This window comes from Pteropus medius, unplaced genomic scaffold (genome assembly GCF_902729225.1).
Source record: "Pteropus medius unplaced genomic scaffold, Ma_sr-lr_union100, whole genome shotgun sequence".
NCBI classification, from domain to species: domain Eukaryota; kingdom Metazoa; phylum Chordata; class Mammalia; order Chiroptera; family Pteropodidae; genus Pteropus; species Pteropus medius.
The window spans coordinates 7,760,469-7,782,534 of NW_024355008.1; the positions used below are offsets into that span (position 1 = coordinate 7,760,469).

The 22,066-nt window shown below is 37.0% G+C and overlaps 1 protein-coding gene across 21 annotated transcripts in view; it reads left to right on the plus strand.

The window, feature by feature from the left end:
• The window catches only part of HHLA2 (HHLA2 member of B7 family), a 110,086-nt gene that overhangs the window by 72,969 nt on the left and 15,051 nt on the right, over positions 1 to 22,066 (plus strand). For 10 of the 21 annotated variants that reach the window (XM_039856961.1, XM_039856963.1, XM_039856955.1 and 7 more), the window contains 3 exons: positions 12,206 to 12,309; positions 14,186 to 14,349; positions 19,034 to 19,166. The exons of 1 other annotated variant lie outside the window; for it this stretch is intronic. In XM_039856961.1, coding sequence (XP_039712895.1) covers positions 19,097 to 19,166 — 70 coding nt within the window. In that variant the 5' untranslated portion in view covers positions 12,206 to 12,309; positions 14,186 to 14,349; positions 19,034 to 19,096. Of the gene's footprint in view, positions 1 to 12,168; positions 12,310 to 14,185; positions 14,350 to 19,033; positions 19,167 to 22,066 lie in introns of all 21 variants that reach the window. 10 more of the 21 variants (XM_039856966.1, XM_039856967.1, XM_039856970.1 and 7 more) reach the window with 7 other exon arrangements.

Here is a 22,066-nt window from a genome sequence, read left to right on the forward strand (position 1 = left end):
TTTCATGGTTAAAGCAAGGACCTTGGACTCCTTTTAGATATTCTACTCCTTTGAGTCTCCTCTAGACTTTTAAGCCATCATTGTATGTCCTTTATTTTAAACATCATTGTGATCATCATCATTAGTCTGCTATTTAAATTTGACCTGTATTCACTTTTTCATTGCTCTTCATTCTTTTCTAAAGCTGAGCTTCTACTTGGTATCATTTTCCTTCTGCCTGAAAAACATGCCTTTATTTCTATTAGTGCAACTCTGGATACAAATTCTGTTTTCAGTGTCTTAAAGTTGTTTATTTCACTTTCTTCTTGAAATATATTTTTGTTGGATTATAATTCTAGGTTGAGATTTATTTTAGTGCTTTAAAATTTTTTTTTATTGTCTTCTGGCTTCTATTAACTCTGTTGAAAAGTCAACTATGCGTAATTGTTCCTCTTTTGAGAACAATCTGCCTTTTTCGTTACTTCTAACTGCTTTAAGATTGTTTTTTTCTTTGGTTTTTAACATTTTACTGTGAGGTACCGGGTTGTTTTCTCTTTATTCTGTTTAGAATTTTTTGGCTTCTTAAATCTGTAAGTTAATGTCTTTCATTCTTGAAAACTTCTCTTCCATTATTTCTTTAAATAATTCTTACCCCTTCTGTCCTCTTTTTGTCCCCTAATATTGTACTTTTATTATACCTTCTCACTGTGTCTTCTGTTTCTTACCTTCCTTTCTAATGTTTTCTTTCTTTTGTTTCTCTTTGCCTCCTTCTGATAGTTCTTTTTGACCAATGAGTATTCCAGGCTACTAACTGTTTATCTAAACAGCTGTTAAACCAATCTATTGAATTATTGCTAATTTCAGTTATTTCCCAGTTCTTGTAGTTTGTTTGCCACTTTATTATGGTTTTCAGTTTTCTACCAAAATTCTCTATCTTTTCTTTTCTCCTTGAACAAAATAAGTATGATTAAAGTCTGTCTAAAAACTCCAACTTCTGAAGTGCTTGTGAGTTTTATTTTTAATTATTTCTGTCTGATTATCTTGCCTCTGGGTTCCTGCTTATTTTTTCATTGTGTGCCAGACATTGTATTTGCAAAAATAAAAATAAAAAAGTAGAAATAATTTTCAGCTTGGGATAATATCTTCTCACAACGAGGCTTTGTGTTTTTGTTTGTTTGTTTTTTGTTTTTTGTATATGGGGTGCTAATATACTGGGCTCATCTTAATCTAATTTCATCCACTCGACATGTGGAAGACAACACTATGCAAGATGTGATGATGATGCTCCTTTTGAATGATGCTAAAGTCCCTCCTATAATAAGTGGATTATTATAAAGTCCCTCCTATAATAATCAGATTTCAATATGATCTGGTCCGGCTATTTAACACTTACTGTGTACCTGGTAGTATTTTAAGTGCTTTCCATGTATCATCAAAATCTTATAACAGTGATTCTGGGATAGATATTGCTATCATCCTTGTGTTACAGATGTAAAATTGAGGCAGGGAGGAGTTGGGTAACTTGGCCAATAGTATGTGACTTTAAATGGAAAAGCTGGGCTTTGAATCTAAGTAATCTGGTTTCTAACCTATGTGGTAGAGTAAGAACATTCTTTATGGTGAAAAATGCAGGATACTGTTCATGCCAATCCTCTGAGCTCCCATAGCTCAATTCCTGACTGCTGAATATATTAAACCAAAGGGCAAAAGCCATTAACAGGATTATTTAACTTGTTTTTTCAAGGGGCAAGTTTTGTGAATGGTCACCAGATTAACTTAAATTGATTTGGTAAGGGAGAGTGTTGTCAAAGTGAATTTATACTTTTAGTACTATATGATTCTGGGAAATGGTAAAATTTGGAATTATATGAAGAAAAGCAGTTAAGAGTAGCACTCTCAATTTTGTCTAGTAATTATAAATTTTAAAATGTATTATCTATCTTTTTGGCAGTGGTGCTGGGTGTTTAGGGAAAAAAATCACAATAAGATTATTATATGGGGAGGAGATTCACTGAGATCCCAATTTGTGTAAACTCACTGTTGGGGTTCAGAGTTGGGAGAAAGCGGAACTGTGGATTAAGTTTGTGGTCTCTGCAGACTACTTTGCACTGAAAGCTGCAAGTGTGGAAAAACTGCATCTTAAAACTGAGAATCTTCGCTTGATTCATGTGTGAGATATGTTTTTGTGTTTCTTTTCACAATGACTGCTCAGGCTGCTTCAGCATGAACAGTTGGCTTGGTACCCAGAGAGTGTTTGATTAGCTAAGTTAGGAAGCAAAATACCATATACTATAGTGGAAATTTACCCGGAATAAATGTAGACCATTTAGTTAAATTGCTATTTTCTCAGCATGATAAGGCTTCTTTGGGAGAAAATACCATAAGAACATTTTTACAAACAAAAGTAAAAAAAACTTTTCCAGGGACCCTGAAAAGCATGACCTAACATATGATTCAAGATCAGCCAACATGACTTTGGAGGGAAGGATGCAATAAAAAATGAAAATGACTGAAGTAAGGCATGAAACTAATTATACAGAGGGCTTTTATGAGTCAGAACTCCTGGGTGCAAGTGACAGAAACCAGTATACAAATCAGCCTTATCACAGCCATCAAGAGAAGAGGAAGAGGAACAAATTACTGCCTTTGGCCGACTACATTGCATATCAGTATAAATTTACACTCATTGGCTGGACAGAGGACCAAAATATTTCTAGCAGGCCTACATGTGCTTTGGAAGCCTCTGAACTTAAAGGGGAAAAAAGAGGAATGCATCAGCTCACAATAACTGGAACAATAGGCATGGCACTGAATCACACTTGACTGGATCCAGAGGCTGAAAAAATACCAATGCTGCTCTTGCCCCATCCACTCTGCCTTTGTTCTCTGTTCCTTTTCTTTGTGGGCTTAACTCCTCCTGCATATGTGCTCCTTCTGTGTTAGGGAAGAAACACACAGGTAACTTTCACTCTTCCTAGATTAGTCAGGTCTGGGACAAGTATTAGTTACCTACTGCTGCGTAACAAATCATCCCCAAACTCAGAAGTTTAAAAAAACATTTATCATCTCAGTTTCTGAGGGTCAGGAATCGAGAAGTAGTTTAGCTTGATGATTGTGGCTTCGGATCTCTCGTGAGATTGCAGTTAAGCTGTTGGCCAGGGCTATAGTCATCGTAAGGGGCTGGAGAAACTTCTTCCAAGCTCATTCATGTGATTGTTGGTTGGGAGGCTTCAGTTCTTTGACATATGGATCTCTCCACAAGGCTGTTCACACAGCCCAGCATCTGGCTTCCTTCAGTGTGAGTGATCAGAGAATAAGAGAAACCAAAATGGAAGCCACAATACCTTTTACAACCTAATCTCAGAAGTAATATATTACTGCTGCTGTAATCTATTGGCTACACAGACCAACCTAAGTACAATGTGGAAGAGGACTATATACAAGGATCTGAATACCAGGAAGTGGAGTGATCATTGAAGATCATCTTAGAGGCTGGCTACCTACTGCAATAAGCTTAACTCTAAGATGGCCCCGGGATCCTTGCTTCCTGGTATATACACTCTATATCATTTCCTCCTCTTGAGTGTGGGCTGAGCCTGTGAATATGATTGGATATTCATAGCCTTGATTCAATTACATTATATGACAAAGGAGAAGAAATTTTGTAGATGTCTTTAAGGTCACATATCAATTGATTTTGAAGTAATCAAAAAAAAAGGAGACTATTTTGGGTAAGCTCAACTTAAACAATGATTCCTTTAACAGAGGATCAGACTTGAAGCAATGGAGACATTCTCTTGTAGGCCTTCAAAAAGCAAACTGCTATATTGTGGAGAGCCCATGTGCCAGGGAAAGGTGGATAGCCTCTAGTTGCTGAGTGCCTCAGCATACAGCTGCAAGGAATCAGATTCTGTCAACAGTCAGTGAGCTCGGAAGGGGAATCCAGGCTTCAGATGAGATAGCAGCCCTGGCTGACACCTTGATTACATCCTGGTGAAACCCTGAGCACAAGACAGAGCTGTGCCTGGAAAACTGACCTCCAGAGATTGTGAGATAATATATGTGTGTTGTTTGCATCTATTAACTTTGTGATAATTTGGTATTCAGCAAATACAAGTGCCTACCTGTGAAATGTAAGGGACAGGTGGGTGTCATTTCGGTCGATCTTTTACATTATGAATTAGGAGAAAGATCCCAAAGAGGAAAAAGGTGCTATTAGAGAAACCAGAGATGGCAAGGGCTGTTAGGCAAACCAAGCAGAGTTTACTGTAATATTTCAAACCTGAAGATCCTAGCCATTTCAAGGATATGAATCCTCATGCGAACAATGTTCTCCATTAATGTCTAAAACATTGTTTTTAAAAGATAGTCTGTGTTTGTATGACCTGTAATGGAATTCTCTGGAGTGTTAGTGAAATCATAGGCCCCTAGGCCTTGCTCCAGGTGTGTTGATTCAATCTCTGTGGGGTAGAGCGTAGAGCTACACATTATTTTTACTGATTATTTCATAGAGTTTTTTATTTTGAGGATTTTCAAAATCAGAAAAAGGCTGAAGTGAACTACAATGAACATTTATGCCTTTCACCAAGATTCATCGATTGTGAATATTTTACTCAATTTTCTTTATTTCTCATATACATATTTATGTATGATTTTATAGCTAAACCATTTGAAAGTTACCAGCATCATGACACTTTACTCCTAAATACTTTAATATGTATCTCCTACAAATGAAGTTATATGATCACATACTCTTATCATATTGAAGAAATGAAGCATTGGTATATTATCTAATATAGTTTTTTTTTTCCTGTAGTCATCAAAATGCCCTTTGGATTATTGTTTTTAAAGTTTGACCCATAAACCAGCAGCTTGAGCATCATATTTTAATAAGAATCCAGTGATTCATATACATATCAGTTTGAGAAGCCCATAGCAATTTTTTTAAATGCCAGTTTATTTTTTTTTCATACTCTATATACATAATTTTTTTAACATTTTATTTTTTTATTTTCCCCCTCCCCCCTCCCTTCTGGTAACCATTAGTCAATTGTCCATGTCCATGAGTCTCTGTTTGTTTGTTCTGTTCCTTTATTGCTTTTAGGTTTATATCCCACATATGTGATGTCATGTGATTTTCAACCTTTTCTGTCTGGCTTATCTCACTTAGTATGATTATTTCAAGGTCCATCCATGTTGTTGCAAATGGCGATATTTCATCTCTTCTTATGGCTGAGTTATATTCCATTGTATATACGTTCCACAGCTTCTTTAGCCAATCATCTATCGTAGGATACTTCAGTTGCTTCCATGTCCTGGCCACAATGAATAACGCTGCTATGAACATTGGTGTGCAAATATCTTTTTGAATGTGAGTCTTCAAGTCTTTGGGGTAAATATCCAGTAGAAGGATTGCTGGATCATATGGTAGGTCAATTCTTAGTTTTTTGAGGAACCTCCATACCACTTTCTATAGTGGCCGTACCAATTTGCAGTCCTACCAGCAGTGTATAAGGGTTCCCATTTCTCCACATCCTGTCCAACATTTGTTATTACTTGTCCTGTTGTTTATAGCCATTCTGACAGGTGTGAGATGGTATCTCATTGTGGTTTTGATTTGCATTTCCCTAATAGTTAGCGATGTTGAGCATCTTTTCATATATTTATTGGCCATTTGTATGTCCTCTAGGGAGAAATGTCTGTTCAGGTCCTCTGCCCAATTTTTGATTGGATTATTTGTTTTGTTGTTGTTATTGAGTCATATGAGTTCTTTATTTATTTTGGATGTTAGGCCCTTATCAGAAGTGTTGCTTGCAAATATACTTTCCCATTGAGACAGTTTTCTCTTTACCTTGTCGATGGTTTCTTTTGCTGAGCAGAAGCTTTTTAATTTGATGTAGTCTCATTTATTTATTTTTGCTCTTACTTCCCTTGCTCTTGAGGTCAAATTCATAAAATCCTCTTTAAGCCCAAGGTCCTTGAGTTTAGTTCCTATGTTTTCTTCTATGTGTTTTATTGTTTCAGGTCTTATATTCAGGTCCTTAATCCATTTTGAGTTAATTTTGGTGTGTGGTGATAGACAACAGTCTAGTTTCATTCTTTTGCAGGTGGCTTTCCAGTTTTCCCAGCACCACTTATTGAAGAGACTTTTCTTTCTCCACTGTATATTTTTGGCATTTTTTGTCGAAAGTTATTTGCCCATATAAATATGGGTTTACTTCTAGACTCTTGATTCTGTTCCACTGGTCAGTGTGTCTGTTTTTCTGCCAATACCATGCCATGTTGATTACTGTCACTTTGTAGTATAATTTGAAGTTGAGCAGAGTGATGCCTCCAGCCTCGTTCTTTTTTCTCAGGATGGCTTTGGCAATTTGGGGTCTTTTGTGCTTCCATCCAAATCTGATGCTTTTTTGTTCTACTTCTTTAAAATATGCCAATGGGATTTTGATGGAGATTGCATTAAATCTGTATAATGCTTTAGATAATATGCTCATTTTAACCATGTTGATTCTTCCAATCCAAGAACATGGAATATCTTTCCATTTCTTTGTATCTTCTTCAATTTTTTAAAATAGTTTCTTGTAGTTTTCGTTATATAGGTCCTTCACATGTTTCGTTAGATTTGTTCCTAGGTATTTTTGTTGTTGTTGCAATTGCAAAAGGAATTATTTTTTACACTTCTTTTTATGATCCTTCATTATTAGAGTATAGGAACGCTATGGATTTTTGAATGTTGATTTTGTATCCAAAGACTTTATTGTATTTGCTTATTGTTTCTAGTAGTGTTTTTGTGGAGTCTTTAGGGTTTTCTATATAGAGAATCATGTCATCCACAAACAGTGACAGTTTGACTTCTTCATTTCCTATTTAGATGCCTTTTATATCTTTCTCTTGTCTCATTGCACTCACTAGGTCTTCCAATGTTATACTGAATAATGGTGGCGATAGTGGGCAGTCTTGCCTTTTTCTTGATCTTAGAGGGAAGGTTTTTAGATTTTCAGCATTAAGGATAATGTTGGCTGAGGGCTTGTCACATATGGCCTTTATTATTTTAAGGAACTTTATTTCTATACCGATTTTGTTAAGTATTTTGATCATAAATGGATGCTTTATCTTGTCAAAGGCTTTTTCTGCATCTATTGATATGATCATATGATTCTTATTTTTTAATTTGTTTATGTGGTATATCACATTAATTGATTTGTATATGCTGAACCATCCCTGTGCCCCTGGGATGAAACCCACTTGATCATGGTGTATAATCTTTTTAATATGTTGCTGTATTCGGTTCACTAGTATCTTATTTATGATTTTTGCATCGTGCTCATGAGAGATATTGGTCTGTAGTTTTCCTTTTTTGTGTTATCTTTACCTGGTTTTGGTATCAGAGTAATATTGACCTCATAAAATGAATTGAGAAATATTGCCTCCTCTTCTATTTTTTGGAAGAGTTTGAGGAAAATAGGTATTAAATGTTCTTTGAATGTTTGGTGAAGCCATATGGTCCTGGACTTTTACTTTTTGGTAGGTTTTTAATGATTATTTCAATATCTATACTACTGATCGGTCTATTTAGATTTTCCAGTTCTTCTTGATTAAGTCTAGGAAGGTTGTAGTTTTCTAAGTACTGGTCCATTTCTTCTAGGTTATTAAATTTGGTGTTATATACTTTTTCATAGTATTCTTGTATGATCCTTTGTATTTCTGCAGTGTCTGTTGTAATTTCCCCTTTTTCATCCCTGATTTTGTTTATTTGTGTCCTTTCTTTTTTCTTTAGTGAATCTAGCCAGGGGTTTGTCAATTTTCTTAACCTTCTCAAAGAACCAGCTCTTTGTTGCATTTATTTTTTTCTATTTTGTTGTTGTTGTTGTTGTTGTTGTTTTCAATTTCATTTATTTCTGCTCTAATTTTGATGATTTCTTTCCTTCTGCTGACTTTAGGCTTCATTTGTTCTTCCTTTTCTAGTTTTCTAAGATGAAGCATCAGGTTGTTTATTTGGGCTAGTACGTGTTTTTGGAGGTAGGCCTGTAATGATATGAACTTTCCTCTTATGACCACTTTCGCCATGTCCCAAAAGTTTTGATATGTCGTACTATCATTATCATTCATTTCTATGTATCTCTTGATCTCCCTTTTTATTTCTTCTCCGACCCAGTTATTCTTCAGTAGTATGTTGTTTAATCTCCATTTATTTGTGGTTCCTTCCGCTTTCTTTTTACAGTTGATCTCTAGTTTCAAAGCATTATGATCAGAGAATATGGTTGGTACGATTTCAACCCTCTTATATTTGTTGCAGCGTAGCAATTTTTTGATTGAAGACCTAATCAAGGATCACGTTGCATTTTGGTTATCAATGTTTTCTTTACTCTCTAGCATCTTTAGAATAGTCCATGGTTCTTTTTTTTAATTAAAAAAAATTCTTTCCTTCTGTTTTTTTCCTCCTTATCTCCCTTCCTTCCATCCACCCTGGCAAAAACAATGCAAAATTTAAATGCTTTTCCATGCTTTTAAAACTATGGAAGACCGTAAGTTTTCTTGTATGAGTGATACAAGCAAAATGTAATAGAGTGTGGTGGCAAGTGACTACATTCTATTACATTTTGCTTGTATCACCTTTATCACTAGAAATTGACAAAGGTTTTATGAAAGACATGGCATTTCCGTGGATCCTGAAATCACAGATGCTCGCTGTAAGGAAAACAAGCTGTAGGGATAAGCATGAAGCACTTGAGAAACCAAGTTGGTTGTTTTCTCTTGAGTATCTTGTTCAAGAAACAATGAACATCCATTTTGGAAAGCATGTTGCAGCTTGATTCATAAGCAATCAGAAATCTTAATTAAAAAAATAATTTCCAAGCTCATTAGAAAAATGGAGGCTATTTAACTGTGAACAGCAAAATTATCTCTGGGTGGTGAGACTAGTGAGTGAATTTTTCTTGTATTTCCTGCCAGTCTTAGGCAAAAAGGAATCATTGTAAAATTTTGACATGCATTATAAATTTTATACAAGAACCTCCTATAACATTAAATATCAACTCAGCATTTAAAACCCCATAATTATAATTACATATCATATTTTATTCTCCCATATTGTTGTTTTAATCTTCTCCCTATTGTTGGACATTCAGATTGCTTTCAATTCCTCACTGTAACAAACAGCTTTGTCCATATGTCTATTACATCTCTCATTATTTTCTTATAATAGAGTCCTAATAGGGTTGCTGAAGCAAAGCTTACAATAGACTCCAACTGGGGTGTGTGCCCAGCTGACATTGATTCCCGAAGAGTCTCTGGCTGTGCCATTGTTCTCAGTCCTTGTCCTTAATCATTCTGATCCAGGAATAGAACACCTGGATTCAAGCCGCACCCTACCACCCATCAAAAAAGATTTGGAAACCTGACAGAGGCAGAAAAAAGGGGGTCACCTCAAGTAGCGTCCTGGTGCAGTGACCTCATGCTTCTGCACCTGGTTCTGACATTGTACTGCTCCTGCTCCTCTCCTTACTGGAGCTGGTCTGTGGTGCCCTCGCTTGTGTCATGTGAATAACCTTATACTCTTTCCCCAAAAATTTATGTTTAGCTTGTTCTGGGTTCCTTTCTATTGTTATCGAAAAAGAAAGCCCTTGCTGATACTGATGGGATTACATACTACAGACACCTAGAGAAAGGCAGTATTAGCCATTGAATCTTACTGGGGTGAAAGGCAGTGAGGCTCCCTTCTATGTTTTGGGACAGAAATGTAAGAGCTCATGGTAAATGGTAGCCAGATAGCTCATCAACTTCTCACCCTCAGGAAACTGGGCATCACCTTGGGGTGAAGCTCTTTGTGTCCAGGTAGCTGTTGCCAAGAGAGTGGAGATTGACGAGGCACGCTGGCCACACGTGTTATGTAACTGTTACTGGTCCAAGGTCAACAGTCATTGAGTAGAGGTGATGCAATTGAAACCTAGGCAATTTCACTCCACAGCCTTGGTTCTTAACCAGTATATATTGACAGGTAGTCAAATGCAGTTAAGATTTTTTTTATTTGAAAAGAAGATAATGTCAGCTGCCCTCACCAATAGAGTTGCTGAAGATAGCAAATAAAAACACGAGACTCTTAATTAAATTTAAATTCCAGATAACCAATCAAGAATTTTTTTAGTATGAGTGTGTCCCAAATATTGCCCAGGACTTACTTACATTGAAATATTGTTGGTTGTTTATCTCAATTCAAATTTAATCTGATGTCCTATATTTTCTCTGGCAAATGTACATGGCCCAATCCCATATCTTTTTCATTAGTGCTCTCAGCAACAAAGATTAATTTAAATTCAGCACATACATGCCTTAGAGGGTATAGTGAAGAAAGCATTTTAGAGGAAATTTCAGAAATTCAGATTTATTGAAACTATTGCTATCATACTTACCAAATAGTGTGCACTCAATGTGCTAGCTTAAGCAGCCAGCTTTAATTTCATGTTTGGTGCCCTGGTGAGTGCAGACCATTGTTGAATGCTGTCCTACACTAAGTGACATTGAATTCCTTCCCTTTTATCATCCTAAGGCTTTTCTTGTTCTCAAAGTCTGCACAACTAAAAACATAAGTTTGGATATATATATATGTGTATGGCATGCCTCCTTCTCATTCTGTTTTGCTTTTGCATCTCAGAAGAATCTTCTTTCCACAAGAAATAGATTGCTGAGACAGGCTGTAGAATCCTTTAAAAATGAACATTGCTAACTATGGGCTACGATTGCAGAGAAAAGAGATGCAATGAAAATGGGATCCCTAAACTCAGCAGTTAGGAATCAGGCTGAAGCCGAGTGATTGCAGACTCCAAGTGGGTGTGGTCAGAGATCCAAAGGCAGTAGAGTAATCAGGGCTCAGGAAATAGACAAGCAGAAATCTTTGGCTCAAATTAAACATGAAATCTTTAGGAATTATATTGATGAGCCAGCCTTTAAAGTCTATTTTTTGCTCGTTTTGTTGTTGTTGTTGTTGTTGTTTGTTTTTTGTTTTTTTTTTTTGTATAAAAAATAAAACCTTTTCAATTGTCATCAATGTTTGAAATGTCTAAACTGGATGGGAATAAGGTATAAATATCCACATGTACATCTTTCAAGCCTTTAAATATATCCTAGAATGTGATATTGCTTTCGATCAGCTATTTTGAAGGTATGGGGTATGCAAATAACTACCATTTGGTTCTTTTAATCTAAACAGCCTTTACAAAAGAGGTGAAAGCTAATTTGGGGGCTCTAAAAGTCGCAAAGGATAAATATTCCTATTATATACTCAGAGAAAAATGTGTTAATTATCATCCTACAGGGACTAATGTGAGTAAACCTAGTTGATCTACAGGTAGTCTTTCAGAGAGAATAACATCCACTTCAGGTATTTACAACAGAGAGAATTTAATGCAGCAAACCAGGTGATAGAGAAGTAAGAAAATCGAATAGGTGATAGCGAGGAACTTAGGATACAGTAGGAATTGGTGAGAAGAATTTGTGCTGAGAACCCAGGGATGAGGTCACCTTGCGGAAGCTGGAACCCTAGCAGGTCTGTCTGTTGGGAGCTCAAGGCATGGAGAAGATGGAGCTGATGCCAGAAAAGCTGCCTAACATTTTTTTAATCAGGTGGTGATTCTCATTGCAACTGCTGTCCATATGTTGTCTCCTCATTGAAGCAAATTAATGCAGTGACTGAGGTAGAGCTGGATGTTGAATGGTGCCTGTGGCAATTCCTTGTAGGAGAATTGCAGTAAAAGCACCTGGATTTTAAAGAAAGGATTTGCAGATTTTGAGAGCAGAAAAAAGGCCTGTTTCCTTGTTGTGACATGACTTAGAAAAAAAGTCTCTTCTGTCCATATCGTGTGTAGAGCATGTTGTTGGTGGTAAAGTATTTCTATTCCTTTTGGACCATACGTTGAAGCAGAAGTTGAGGGGGAATGGATATCATTTAAAGCAGAGCTACTCAAAGTGGAGGGTCTGCAGGCTGGTGCCAGTCTGTGAGCTATTTATTACTGGTTCATGATGCAAGAAGTTTAGAAATAGAGAGCATGTAAAATCACTCTGTCAAATTAGTATCAAAATCTCTATGCCTGTGGTATGTGATAATAAAAAACCAATTCTTTTTATGTTCTTTTTAATTTCATTTTTTAGCAATTCATTTTTATTGCATTTTCCCAATGAATTTGTCCATGACAGATTAGAAACAAAAACTTACTATTTCTTTCCTACAAAGATGAGAATCACTGATCTTTATGAGCAATGGCTTTGTGAAATATACCATTACTCTTGGATGAAGCAGCCGTGTGTAACTTCAGACCACTTCCCATTGTGAAAGAGGTGAGCGAGTTTGCCGTCGTTCATAGAGTATTTGGGTGGTGTTAGGTGGAAGCATCTGTGACTACACAGGAACATGTGTGTATGTTGAGCAGCCAACGGTGCATGCATATAAATATACCAATGAACAGAGTGTATAGTATTTAGCTCTTCCTTCCCTGCCATGGCTGACTTTCCCAAGGGTAGAAATATGTAACCAATGCTTCATCCCTCCCATTTGAACAGTAGAACAGTGACCTGCTCACTGTTCAGGTGGAAGTCGATTGGATCTGAGTCACCACAAAACAGAACTCAAGAAGTCTCCAGGGTTCCTGTTGTTGGTTTTCCTGAAATTGTCTGAGCCTCTGCTCTTTTTGTAACTTGGTTGTTCTTCCTTCAATTCTGGAGTTCCCCTGTGTCCTTCTAATAAATTTTCCTCTTGCTTCAGTTTTAAATCTGTTGCTTGTCACTAAGCTCACCTTAAATGATAGAGAAGGTCTTGCTGTTGTAAAGGCATTTTAATAAATATTGCCAAATTACTTTCCAGAGAGTTGTATATCAGTGTATACTATCACCATTTCTCCAAGTATCTTTTCCAGAACTGAACATTAAATGTATATCTATGTGTAGATATCTATGTGTGTACCTACCTACCTACCTACCTATATCTTTGTCATCCTGCTAGGTTGGAAATGAAGCCTTATTTAGATTTTTTTTTCATATCTGTGAATATTATTGAAGGTGAATATGGCAGTGGGCAAGATTCGGTGTCAGAACACTTTTATAATAACCAAATTTAAATTACCTTAAGCAAAAAACAGATTTTGTTGGCACACATAAAATGGAAAGATACTAGAGTAGTTTATAGAATTAAGAAGTATGGGAACCAAGGCCATGAGGACATGCTTGGGGTGGGGGGAAGGGCATTTATGTCCTAATTGTATACTATGAAGTTACTTTACTACTTTATAGCCTTATTTTTAAAGGCCCCTTCAAAACAAGTATTTATTCCTTTTTTCTTTGAAAGAAATAGGAACAGGGGCTCTGGAGAGTAAAATAGCTAGCCAAACTCTTTTCTAGTTGTATAATAGAAAACTTCCATATTTGCAAGAAATGTTTCTGCTGAGAATCAGTTTATTTTCCTTTTAATGATGACACTAAAAAGAAATAGGAAATTTAAGGTTAATGTGGTTCTGCTGTTAGAAATCTCTTCCTATAAAAAAACATAAGGCACATTAAACTTACTACAAACTTCCAAAGGCTTGTAACTAATGTTTGTTTTAGCTTCAAGATTAAAACTGGTTTTTCTACCATCAGCAAGCAAATGCATGTCTCTCACTTTACTCTGTTAAAAAATGACATAACATCTTTCAATATTTTGTTGTGGTAGGAGAGATTATTTTATTCATTGATTTATTTATGTAGACAAAAATGGAGCCTGCTTCCTGCGTCAGTACCTCTTCATCAGGTAAAAGAGTTATTTTTATTTTGTCACTTTGGAATGTATGGAGACATTTGTAGGTCCAACTCACAGCAGTTCGAATGTATTACTTAACAGGAAGTTTAAAGGTAGAGAATCCTGAACAAGCAGGTACAGGGACTCAAAAATAATACCAACCTAGGTTCTTTCCATCTTTCTGTCTTTCTGCTCTATCGTTCTTGTTACATGGACTTTTCAATCCTCATGCTTATTTCCTCACATCTGTAGAATGGCTGCTGCAGCTCCAGGCATTGAATCAATGCTCAGAAAGTAGACGGATCAGGTTTGCCATCATTCAGCTCTTGCATCTATTTCTCTCACAAGGACATAAAAGTTTCTACAGAAATCCTCCCAAGAGACCTCTGTTTATGTCCCATTGTTCAAAACGGTCTCAAAATGTGTTCGTTTGTTTGTTTCCAGTTTAATTTTAGTATAGGCATACCTTGGAGATATTGCCGATTTGGTTCCAGACCACTGCAGTGAAGTGAGTGTCACAATAAAGTGAGTCATCATCTTTTGGCTGGTGGAAGAAAAAAACACCCAACATCTGTGGAGTGCAATCAAGCAAAATGCAATAAAACGAGGTATGCCTGTAATTCATTTCGGATACAAAGCAGTGCAAGAGGCTGCCCACACTTTCCTACTTCTCTTGGGCTCAGAGTTAGGAGGAGGAAAAGGCAGACATATAGACATAAGTGGGGTTCCATACTCAAGAGTTGTGTAAACATGTTTAGTTGCTGGACTCTCAATTTCCAAGAAAGTTTGGAAGTTCTGACTGTTTTCCACCCCTCCCCAAACCCAGCTCTTCACAACGGTCATCACCCCAGCTCCTTCTTTCCCAAGTGTGGAGGATGCTCACTCCCACACTGAGCCAGATCATGGTCATCTCCTTTCCTTTTCCTTACCCTTTCTCAGTTCTCCTTTTAACTAGAGGTGGTCGCACAGGGCTAGACAGAGAAGGAGTTCTGTTAGTGAGGGAGGAGGAAAATGGTACCTGTTTCTGTCACGGTGTTCTTTCACATTTTATCCTTTTCACACTATAAAGTTTGCTTTTAAATGGTTTCCTATCACATTTACTTCCTTGATGCTTACAGGCTGGCTCTTATCTGCTATAATCCTACTGGTGTGATCTTTCTAAAACACAAATCTCACTTTTTCATTAGTTTTCTATTTCCTTAGTGTGGCTTGCAAGAAAGGTCATGATCTTAGCCCTTGCACACCTTTCCAGCTTTTTCTCTTCCACATGGCCTGCTTGGTATTTTCTCTCTTGCAGCTATATAACTTTGTTCTACTGTCCACCTAGAATAACTTCCCTCCTCTATTTCTCTCTACTCTTTTACAGGCCAGTTTCTCTTGAGCTTCAAAAACCTGATGCTTCAAGAAGCTTCCCTTAACACCCTGCCCTCATGAAGCTCAAGTATTCGTCCTCTGTCCTTGCATAGCACTTAACGGGAATCCTTATCTCTGTATTATGATTTATTAATATAATTCACCTATTTTTGAGTGCCAGGCAGAGTAGAGACTGTCTGACTCATCCCTGTACAGTTTGTGACCCATAGGAGGTGTTCAAGCTGTATGTTTTTATTGGCAGGAAAGATGGTAAGCTTGTGGGATGACAGAGTGGGGTCCCATACGAAGAAAGATCTAATTTTGTTTCCTAGGAGGTCAGGATAAAGTTGAGGTATTTTGTTTTCTCTTGTTTCTCAGAACTTTAACATTTTCTGACCCTAATTTAGGAATGGATTGTGAGTAGGACATATGGCTGAAGCAATGGCGCTTCACAAACAAAAGTTATTTGGCAGAACTGACACTGAACTGTACAGAAAACTCACTGGTACAAAGCCAACCTGATAACTACTGTACTTTGAAAGGCCAGCAGTTGTTCCCAGTGCACCAGCTAGTTGGATTAGCTGTAACTTTAAATTCGAAGGACTGAAAGCCTCTAATTCAGGTGTATATAGGCACAAGCACTGGAGGAAAGCAACCTATTATAAAGCATTACCTAATAAAAGCTCTAAGCAGTGTGCTGCTAGGAATAATTCTTGTCAAGATTGGGTTTTGGCTATTCTTCACACCAAATCCTTAATTCTGATATTCTGTTGTAGGTCACTCAACCCCAACACCTTAATAAGTAGATACAAAGAGGAGTTCTTTTGGATTTGAAAAGCACATACAGGGACTGAATCAGAATGGTTAATCTCCTATTGGAGAATGAGAAACAGTAGATACATCACCATACAATGGGATTCTAATATCAGAATTAGGTGATAAACCTAAACCAATGTGAGGAAGGAAGGCTTCCATTACAGTTGAGCCCAGATTCTTTGGCCTCCACATATTGCTGCTCCTCCTCTGTGTTATAGAAACTTGCCTCCCATTATCTGTGGTGAAAATTCATCATATCATTTGAGAGCTTTCATTTCTTTAGTCAAAATCCTTACATGTGACATAATCAGGTCCAGTAGTTGGTCTGGCTTTTAAAAAAAGATATCTAAATTTAATTTTAGAAACATTCAAAATATATAAATATACCAATGTCTATTTTCTGGTTTTGTGAGTGGAGGACATCAAGGCCTGTTCTGAGTATGGGGCCTGCTGTTTGATTTCCTGAATTATCTTTCTTGCACCAACTAAATTAATAATGTGCCATCCAGTATTTCTAGTTTTTGTTTCTTGAAAGCACCTAGAGAATTTTGCATTCAGGTTGTTAGAAAAGAGTCCAACTCCGTCTAGATCTTTATAATTTGCTTTCAGTCTTTCACTATTGTGTCTCCCACACCTAATCCAATACCAGAATTTTCTTCCCTCCTCCTTTGCGGTTTGCTTTTATTTAGCCTTCTAACTCATTCATCTTTTTCAACTTAGTTGTTGGAGAAACACATTTGTCTTCCCATTTAGTCAATTAACAACATTTAGTTAAATTATTTAATGATAATACACTGAACTGATGGGAGCAGAAAAACACAGACATAGCAGACTAGCTTCCCAGAGGCATTTGGTGTGCCATTAGGCATCTATCGGTGTGTTCTATAGAGGGAGAGGTGAATATTTCCAGGAGACCTAGACCTTAACATTTGCACATGTTCAAAACTCATTTCAGTGAATAGAGAGACATGTTCAATTGCTCACTGCCTTTATGTGCTCTACAAAACACCTGCCATATGCCTTGTTAACCCTGATGTTTTCTTTTGTTTGTTGTCTTGGCTTTTCAGTGTTCTTGCTAAACAAACAACCAAAACAAAAAACAAAAAAAAACCCCACTCTGTCTAGCTATATTCTTTCTTGTATAGAGCAAAACTGAGGAGGATGATATAATCTGTCATTTTGTCGAGAAGAACCTTCCGTGATAGGAGTCTGAACTGGAAGATGGTCCTTGCCAGCACAGTGGTGCCCTGGTCCCTCTTGTGTAATGTGGTTTCCTACGCGTGTACTTTATCTCAGGCTCTGCTTCTAGGGACCAACCCCACCGGAGATGGGGATTTGTGGACAAATAATGAGGGAGTGTTTTTAGGAGAAACCTGTAAGGAAGTGTGGGAAGCCAGATGGAACAGAGATAGAAGCTAAGTGAGGATGTGGCTTCAGGTGAAGTCTCAGCCTTATTCCCAGGGGGGCTGTGGACCACAGACTGTCTCTTGCCTTGAAGCCACCACTGCAGCAGGGAGTAGGGAAGGAGTGTAACTCTTAGAACCATAGCTTCCATCACCTAAGGGCAATCCTCTGAAGAAGATTGCAGTTATGTGAGCAGGTAGTAGTAGCTGAGCAATGCGTGCATGACAGTTGAACTGATAAAAGTGACCAGGGGGAATCTGAGCAGGTGATTAATGGTCTGCTAATATACAAAATATCAGATATTAAATGTGTGGTGTTTTTGAAATACTTTTAATGGACCCAATTTACGAGCCTCCCTAGATTTTTTTGGCCTTACTTGTTTCCTGGCCCCTCGACTAGTTAGAAACCCCTTACCCCAGTGCCATTGCCTCCTTTTCAAATGTCAGCAGCTGACTCTGCCTCCCCTGGGGAGGCCAAGTTCAGCATGTCCTCCACTGTACCTACCATAGTGAGAGATGCAATAGCTGTAGAGTCCCAGGGTAACCCACAGAGACTCTCGGAGGCTGTGATTTCCTTTCCCCTGTATTTCCAGACTCAAAGTGTCATGCTGTGAAGCATGACATCTGGCTTCTTTAGTGTCTGTCCCAAGGGGCCAGGTACACAACCAGGAAGAGCATAGGAGTTAAAGTCTCAGAGGGAAAACTTTGACCAATCGAGAAAACCTATAAATTCCTTTTGCTCTCTTCCTCTTATGGTTGTTCTGAGGTGCTGTGGTTCTGTAGCAGATGCCTGGAGATCATCCTTTGAGACTGAGCTTGTGGCTCTGTGTTCTGTTCTAAATCTGTGGAAACCAAGGCACTACCACCTAGTTTCTGCTTTTTTCCTTATTTCACTTCCCCTTTTCCTTTACTCTTTCTGCCCTGCAACTGTACCTCTACACCTCCCCCAAAATGTATTAGCACATACTTTTAATCTGGTTCCAAACACACAAACCAAGAAAGACTCCTCACCCAAAACAAAAACAAAAACAGAGCCTAGAGCCAAACCAGTACCCCCAGAATTTCAGTTTCAACTCAATATATGAATCCTCAAGTGGCAGATTTTCACTGTAAAACATTGGGGAGAATTTTTTTTTTTTTAATAAAGCAAGGATAATCCTAAAATTGTTCTTTTTATTTTCTATCTAAACAAAGTCAATCCTATTAAAATCTAAATGGATGCTAAGGGGAAATCCCTAGGATGCTACTAAGAGTTTTCCTTTTGTTATGACTTCCTTCACAAATGGGCTCAGTGCCATCAGCACTGTAGAGAAGCACTGAATTGAAAAACGATGCAGAGGAGAATGTAGCTATTTTTCCTGAAGGAATTCATAACGTAAACTGGCATGATGCAAGTGATGTGAAACGTTCTTGTTTTTCAAAAAGAGAATTGACTTGTTATGTGGCTCTGGTCACATCTAGGCCAGCGGTTATGAGGCTGGAACTAGCTTTGAGTGTTACCGATGTGCAGGCTAGAGAATCTGACCTGAACACAAGTGAAGTTCTCACCACTGTCACAATTAGTGCTGATGGCTGCAGTCAATTTGGTCTGTAGCTATTAAGAGGGGTACAGTGTAGCTGTTCTGTGCTCTTTATTTTATGCTTGTAGAATGGCCTCAATTTTCTCTTCTGTCTGATTGGTCCTAGCGTCAAGATTTCTTTTTGCCATGTTCCATTACAGAGGCCGCCTCTTTTTGCCTTTCTCACCGACATCTGGAATCCAGCCAAAACGTACCAGAACAAGATGCTTCTAACATTTGAGCCCTTTTGTAAGGATGCTGATTGCAACTTGGGTAACTTCAGTTTAATCCAAGGTGGAAGATTTATGCTGCTTTTGGGGAAGAAAATCAATGTCTAAAAATAAAACTTAGGCATAAAAATAGGGCCAAGTACTCATTAACTGCTTCACTTAGCTGAATGCTGAAATTATTTCAACAGCGCTAAATCAAACGTTTGTGTAGAAGAGGTTGAGTATGTTTTTTTTATTCACAGTTTTTTTTTTCATTCTTAGATGATAAATGGGTTACTGTAATTTGTCATTTTATTCAAAAGACATGAATTATATAGTTCTCAAGGGCCTAATTTTCGGCTTATACTCATGCTGACCCTTGAATTGGAACACTTGTGTTCACAAGGCTTTTGGAAGTATGTTTTGGGCTGTTATGGGAGAGGCTAGAGGGGCTGGCAGGACCAAGAACCAAAGTACAAAAGGCTAGAGAGGTTAGAGTTAAGAATTTGTATTTAAGTGTGATGGGAAACCAGTGAAGGGATTTAATTAGAAGGATACCTTTGAATGATTTATGTTTTAAAAATATGACTCTTGGCTGCTGTGTTGACAGTGGATTGTAAGGAGGCAAGAGTAGAAAAGGGGTAATCAGCCAGATATCTATTTTAGATATTCAGTGGCTTTGGAGCAGGATTGTAAGAGTAGAGTTGGAGATAAGTGTATAAGTAATGTAGTTTTGTCTAATCCAGTAGCAAAAAAAACCCCAAAAAACAAAAAACAAAATAACAAAAAACAAAACTGATGAATGGGTTAGATATGGGCATGAGGGAAAGAAAAAGTCAAAGTTGATTTCTAAGTTTTTGGCCTACACAACTGGGAAGATTTGTTATCAATTATTGAGTTAAAGACTGAAGGAGGAATAGGGTAATTTTTGTTGTATTGTTTAGGTTGGAACAGGGACAATGGTAAAGGGAATGAGGTGGAAACAAGGGCTTATGTTAATTCTGCGATGCCTATAAGGCATCTAAATGAACAGATCACATGGGCAGTTGAATATATGACCTTGACTCAGTATATAAGTTTGAGAATCCTTGATATACAGATGACATTCAGAGCCACGGAATAGAGGAATTCACCTAAATAGGGCAAGCAGAGGAGGGGGTCCAGTGAAGGACTAAGGAAGAACAGCAGTGAGGAAGGAAAAACTAGGAGAATATGGTGATCCAGAAACTAAGAGAAGAATCTTCCATGAGGAAAGTAATAGCCAGTTATGTTGAATACAGCCGTGAGATTGAATAACATGAGGACCAATCGTATCCACTGTTTTTGACAACATGGATGTTTTCATTGACACTGACAAGGGCAATTTATGACATGTCATGCAGATGGGCCCAGAGTGGATTGAGGGGAGACTGCAAAGGGGAAATGGGGTGGCTATTTAGACAATTAGTTCAAGAAATTAATAGAACTGAGAAATAGATAAATAGCTAATCAAGAGTCGAGGAGACTATTTTGTTTTTCACGTTCTTAAGATGGAACATTTTGTAATGTTTATACTCAGAGGATTGAATTAGAGAGAGAGAACCTGATAATATAGTAGACAAGGGATATAATTGAGGGATAAATTTCTAGAATGCAAAAAAAGATGTGGGATACTGAGCAATAATGAAAGATTTGGCCTTGGTTAAGAGGAGAAGGGGAGGCAGAAAGAGTGGACACAGCTGTTAATGGGGGTGGATGAGGGAGTATCCATAATTGTAACTAATTAAAGAAGCAAGAGCATTAGCTTAAAGGGAGATGGGAAAAAAGGATGTTGGAAGTTTCAAAGAAAGGTAGCAAATACTAGAATCATGGAGAGTGAGGTGAACCTATCTTGGACAGTGAACATGAAATGCCTTAAATTTACGTAAAACCAGGCGGAGTTAATTTTTGCTTGGAAAGAGACGGATTAAATCTTAATTTTTTAAAAGTCTATAAAAGTCAAAAGTATTTACATATCTACCCCTATGTTCACAAATAAGCTCAATGATTACTTGAAACCTTACTATTCAGAGATAATCATTGTGAAGTCTTTTCATGTATTATATATACAAATACATCTATAGGAAGAAATATAAAGGTCTTCATTTCATTACTAATACTATTTTACAAGTTTTTACTTTGGCAAGCATTTTAGCTCTTGCTCTGGGAAAGATGGAAGCTATTGGAGTGATAACTTTGTCATATTGCAAATGTTTTCCCTATTTATTTGTATTTTAATGTTTTTATTGCTTTTCCAATTTTTATACAGATGTATCTATAGCAGAAAATGTACAGTCATGTTTAATAGGTGCTCTCCCAAGGATGTATATTTAATTATTTTCCCCTAGTATTTAAAATGTAAAATTGAAACTATAAATTATTAATCTAACAGGTTTTAATTTGATAAAATGCAATGAAGGAATCTAATTTTATTTTTTAGGATAGCTTTAATCATTCTTAAATCTCATACCCTGTAACATTTAAAATACAATCATGTGATGGTAGAGCTCCCAAATAACTTCTTTAAGAATTTTTTTCAGAAGTTTTGAAACTACTGTATGCTATTCTTTAAACAAATTTTTTAAGAGTAAAAATGATCTATAATCCCATCACCAGAAAATCAGTTGTGCTTTACCTACTCGAAATTATGTTGTATGCATACATTTCGCAATCTGTATTTTTTTACTTTTTAAATTTTTCGAAACTATTAACCATGATTTTAATGGCTGCCTTATGATTTGCACAATTATTGGACATTTAATATGTTCACAGGTTTTGTTTTGTTTTTTTATGTGTAATTATAAGTAACACCACAGTTAACATCATTGGCATTTAATATTTCATCGAATTTGTTTTTAGTATATTTACTATAAAGGCAGTACACATTCATTGTAGAGAGCTTTAAAAGTAACAGACAAAAACCATTATCCAGAGAACCACCGCTGAACGTATACCAAATCTTTATTC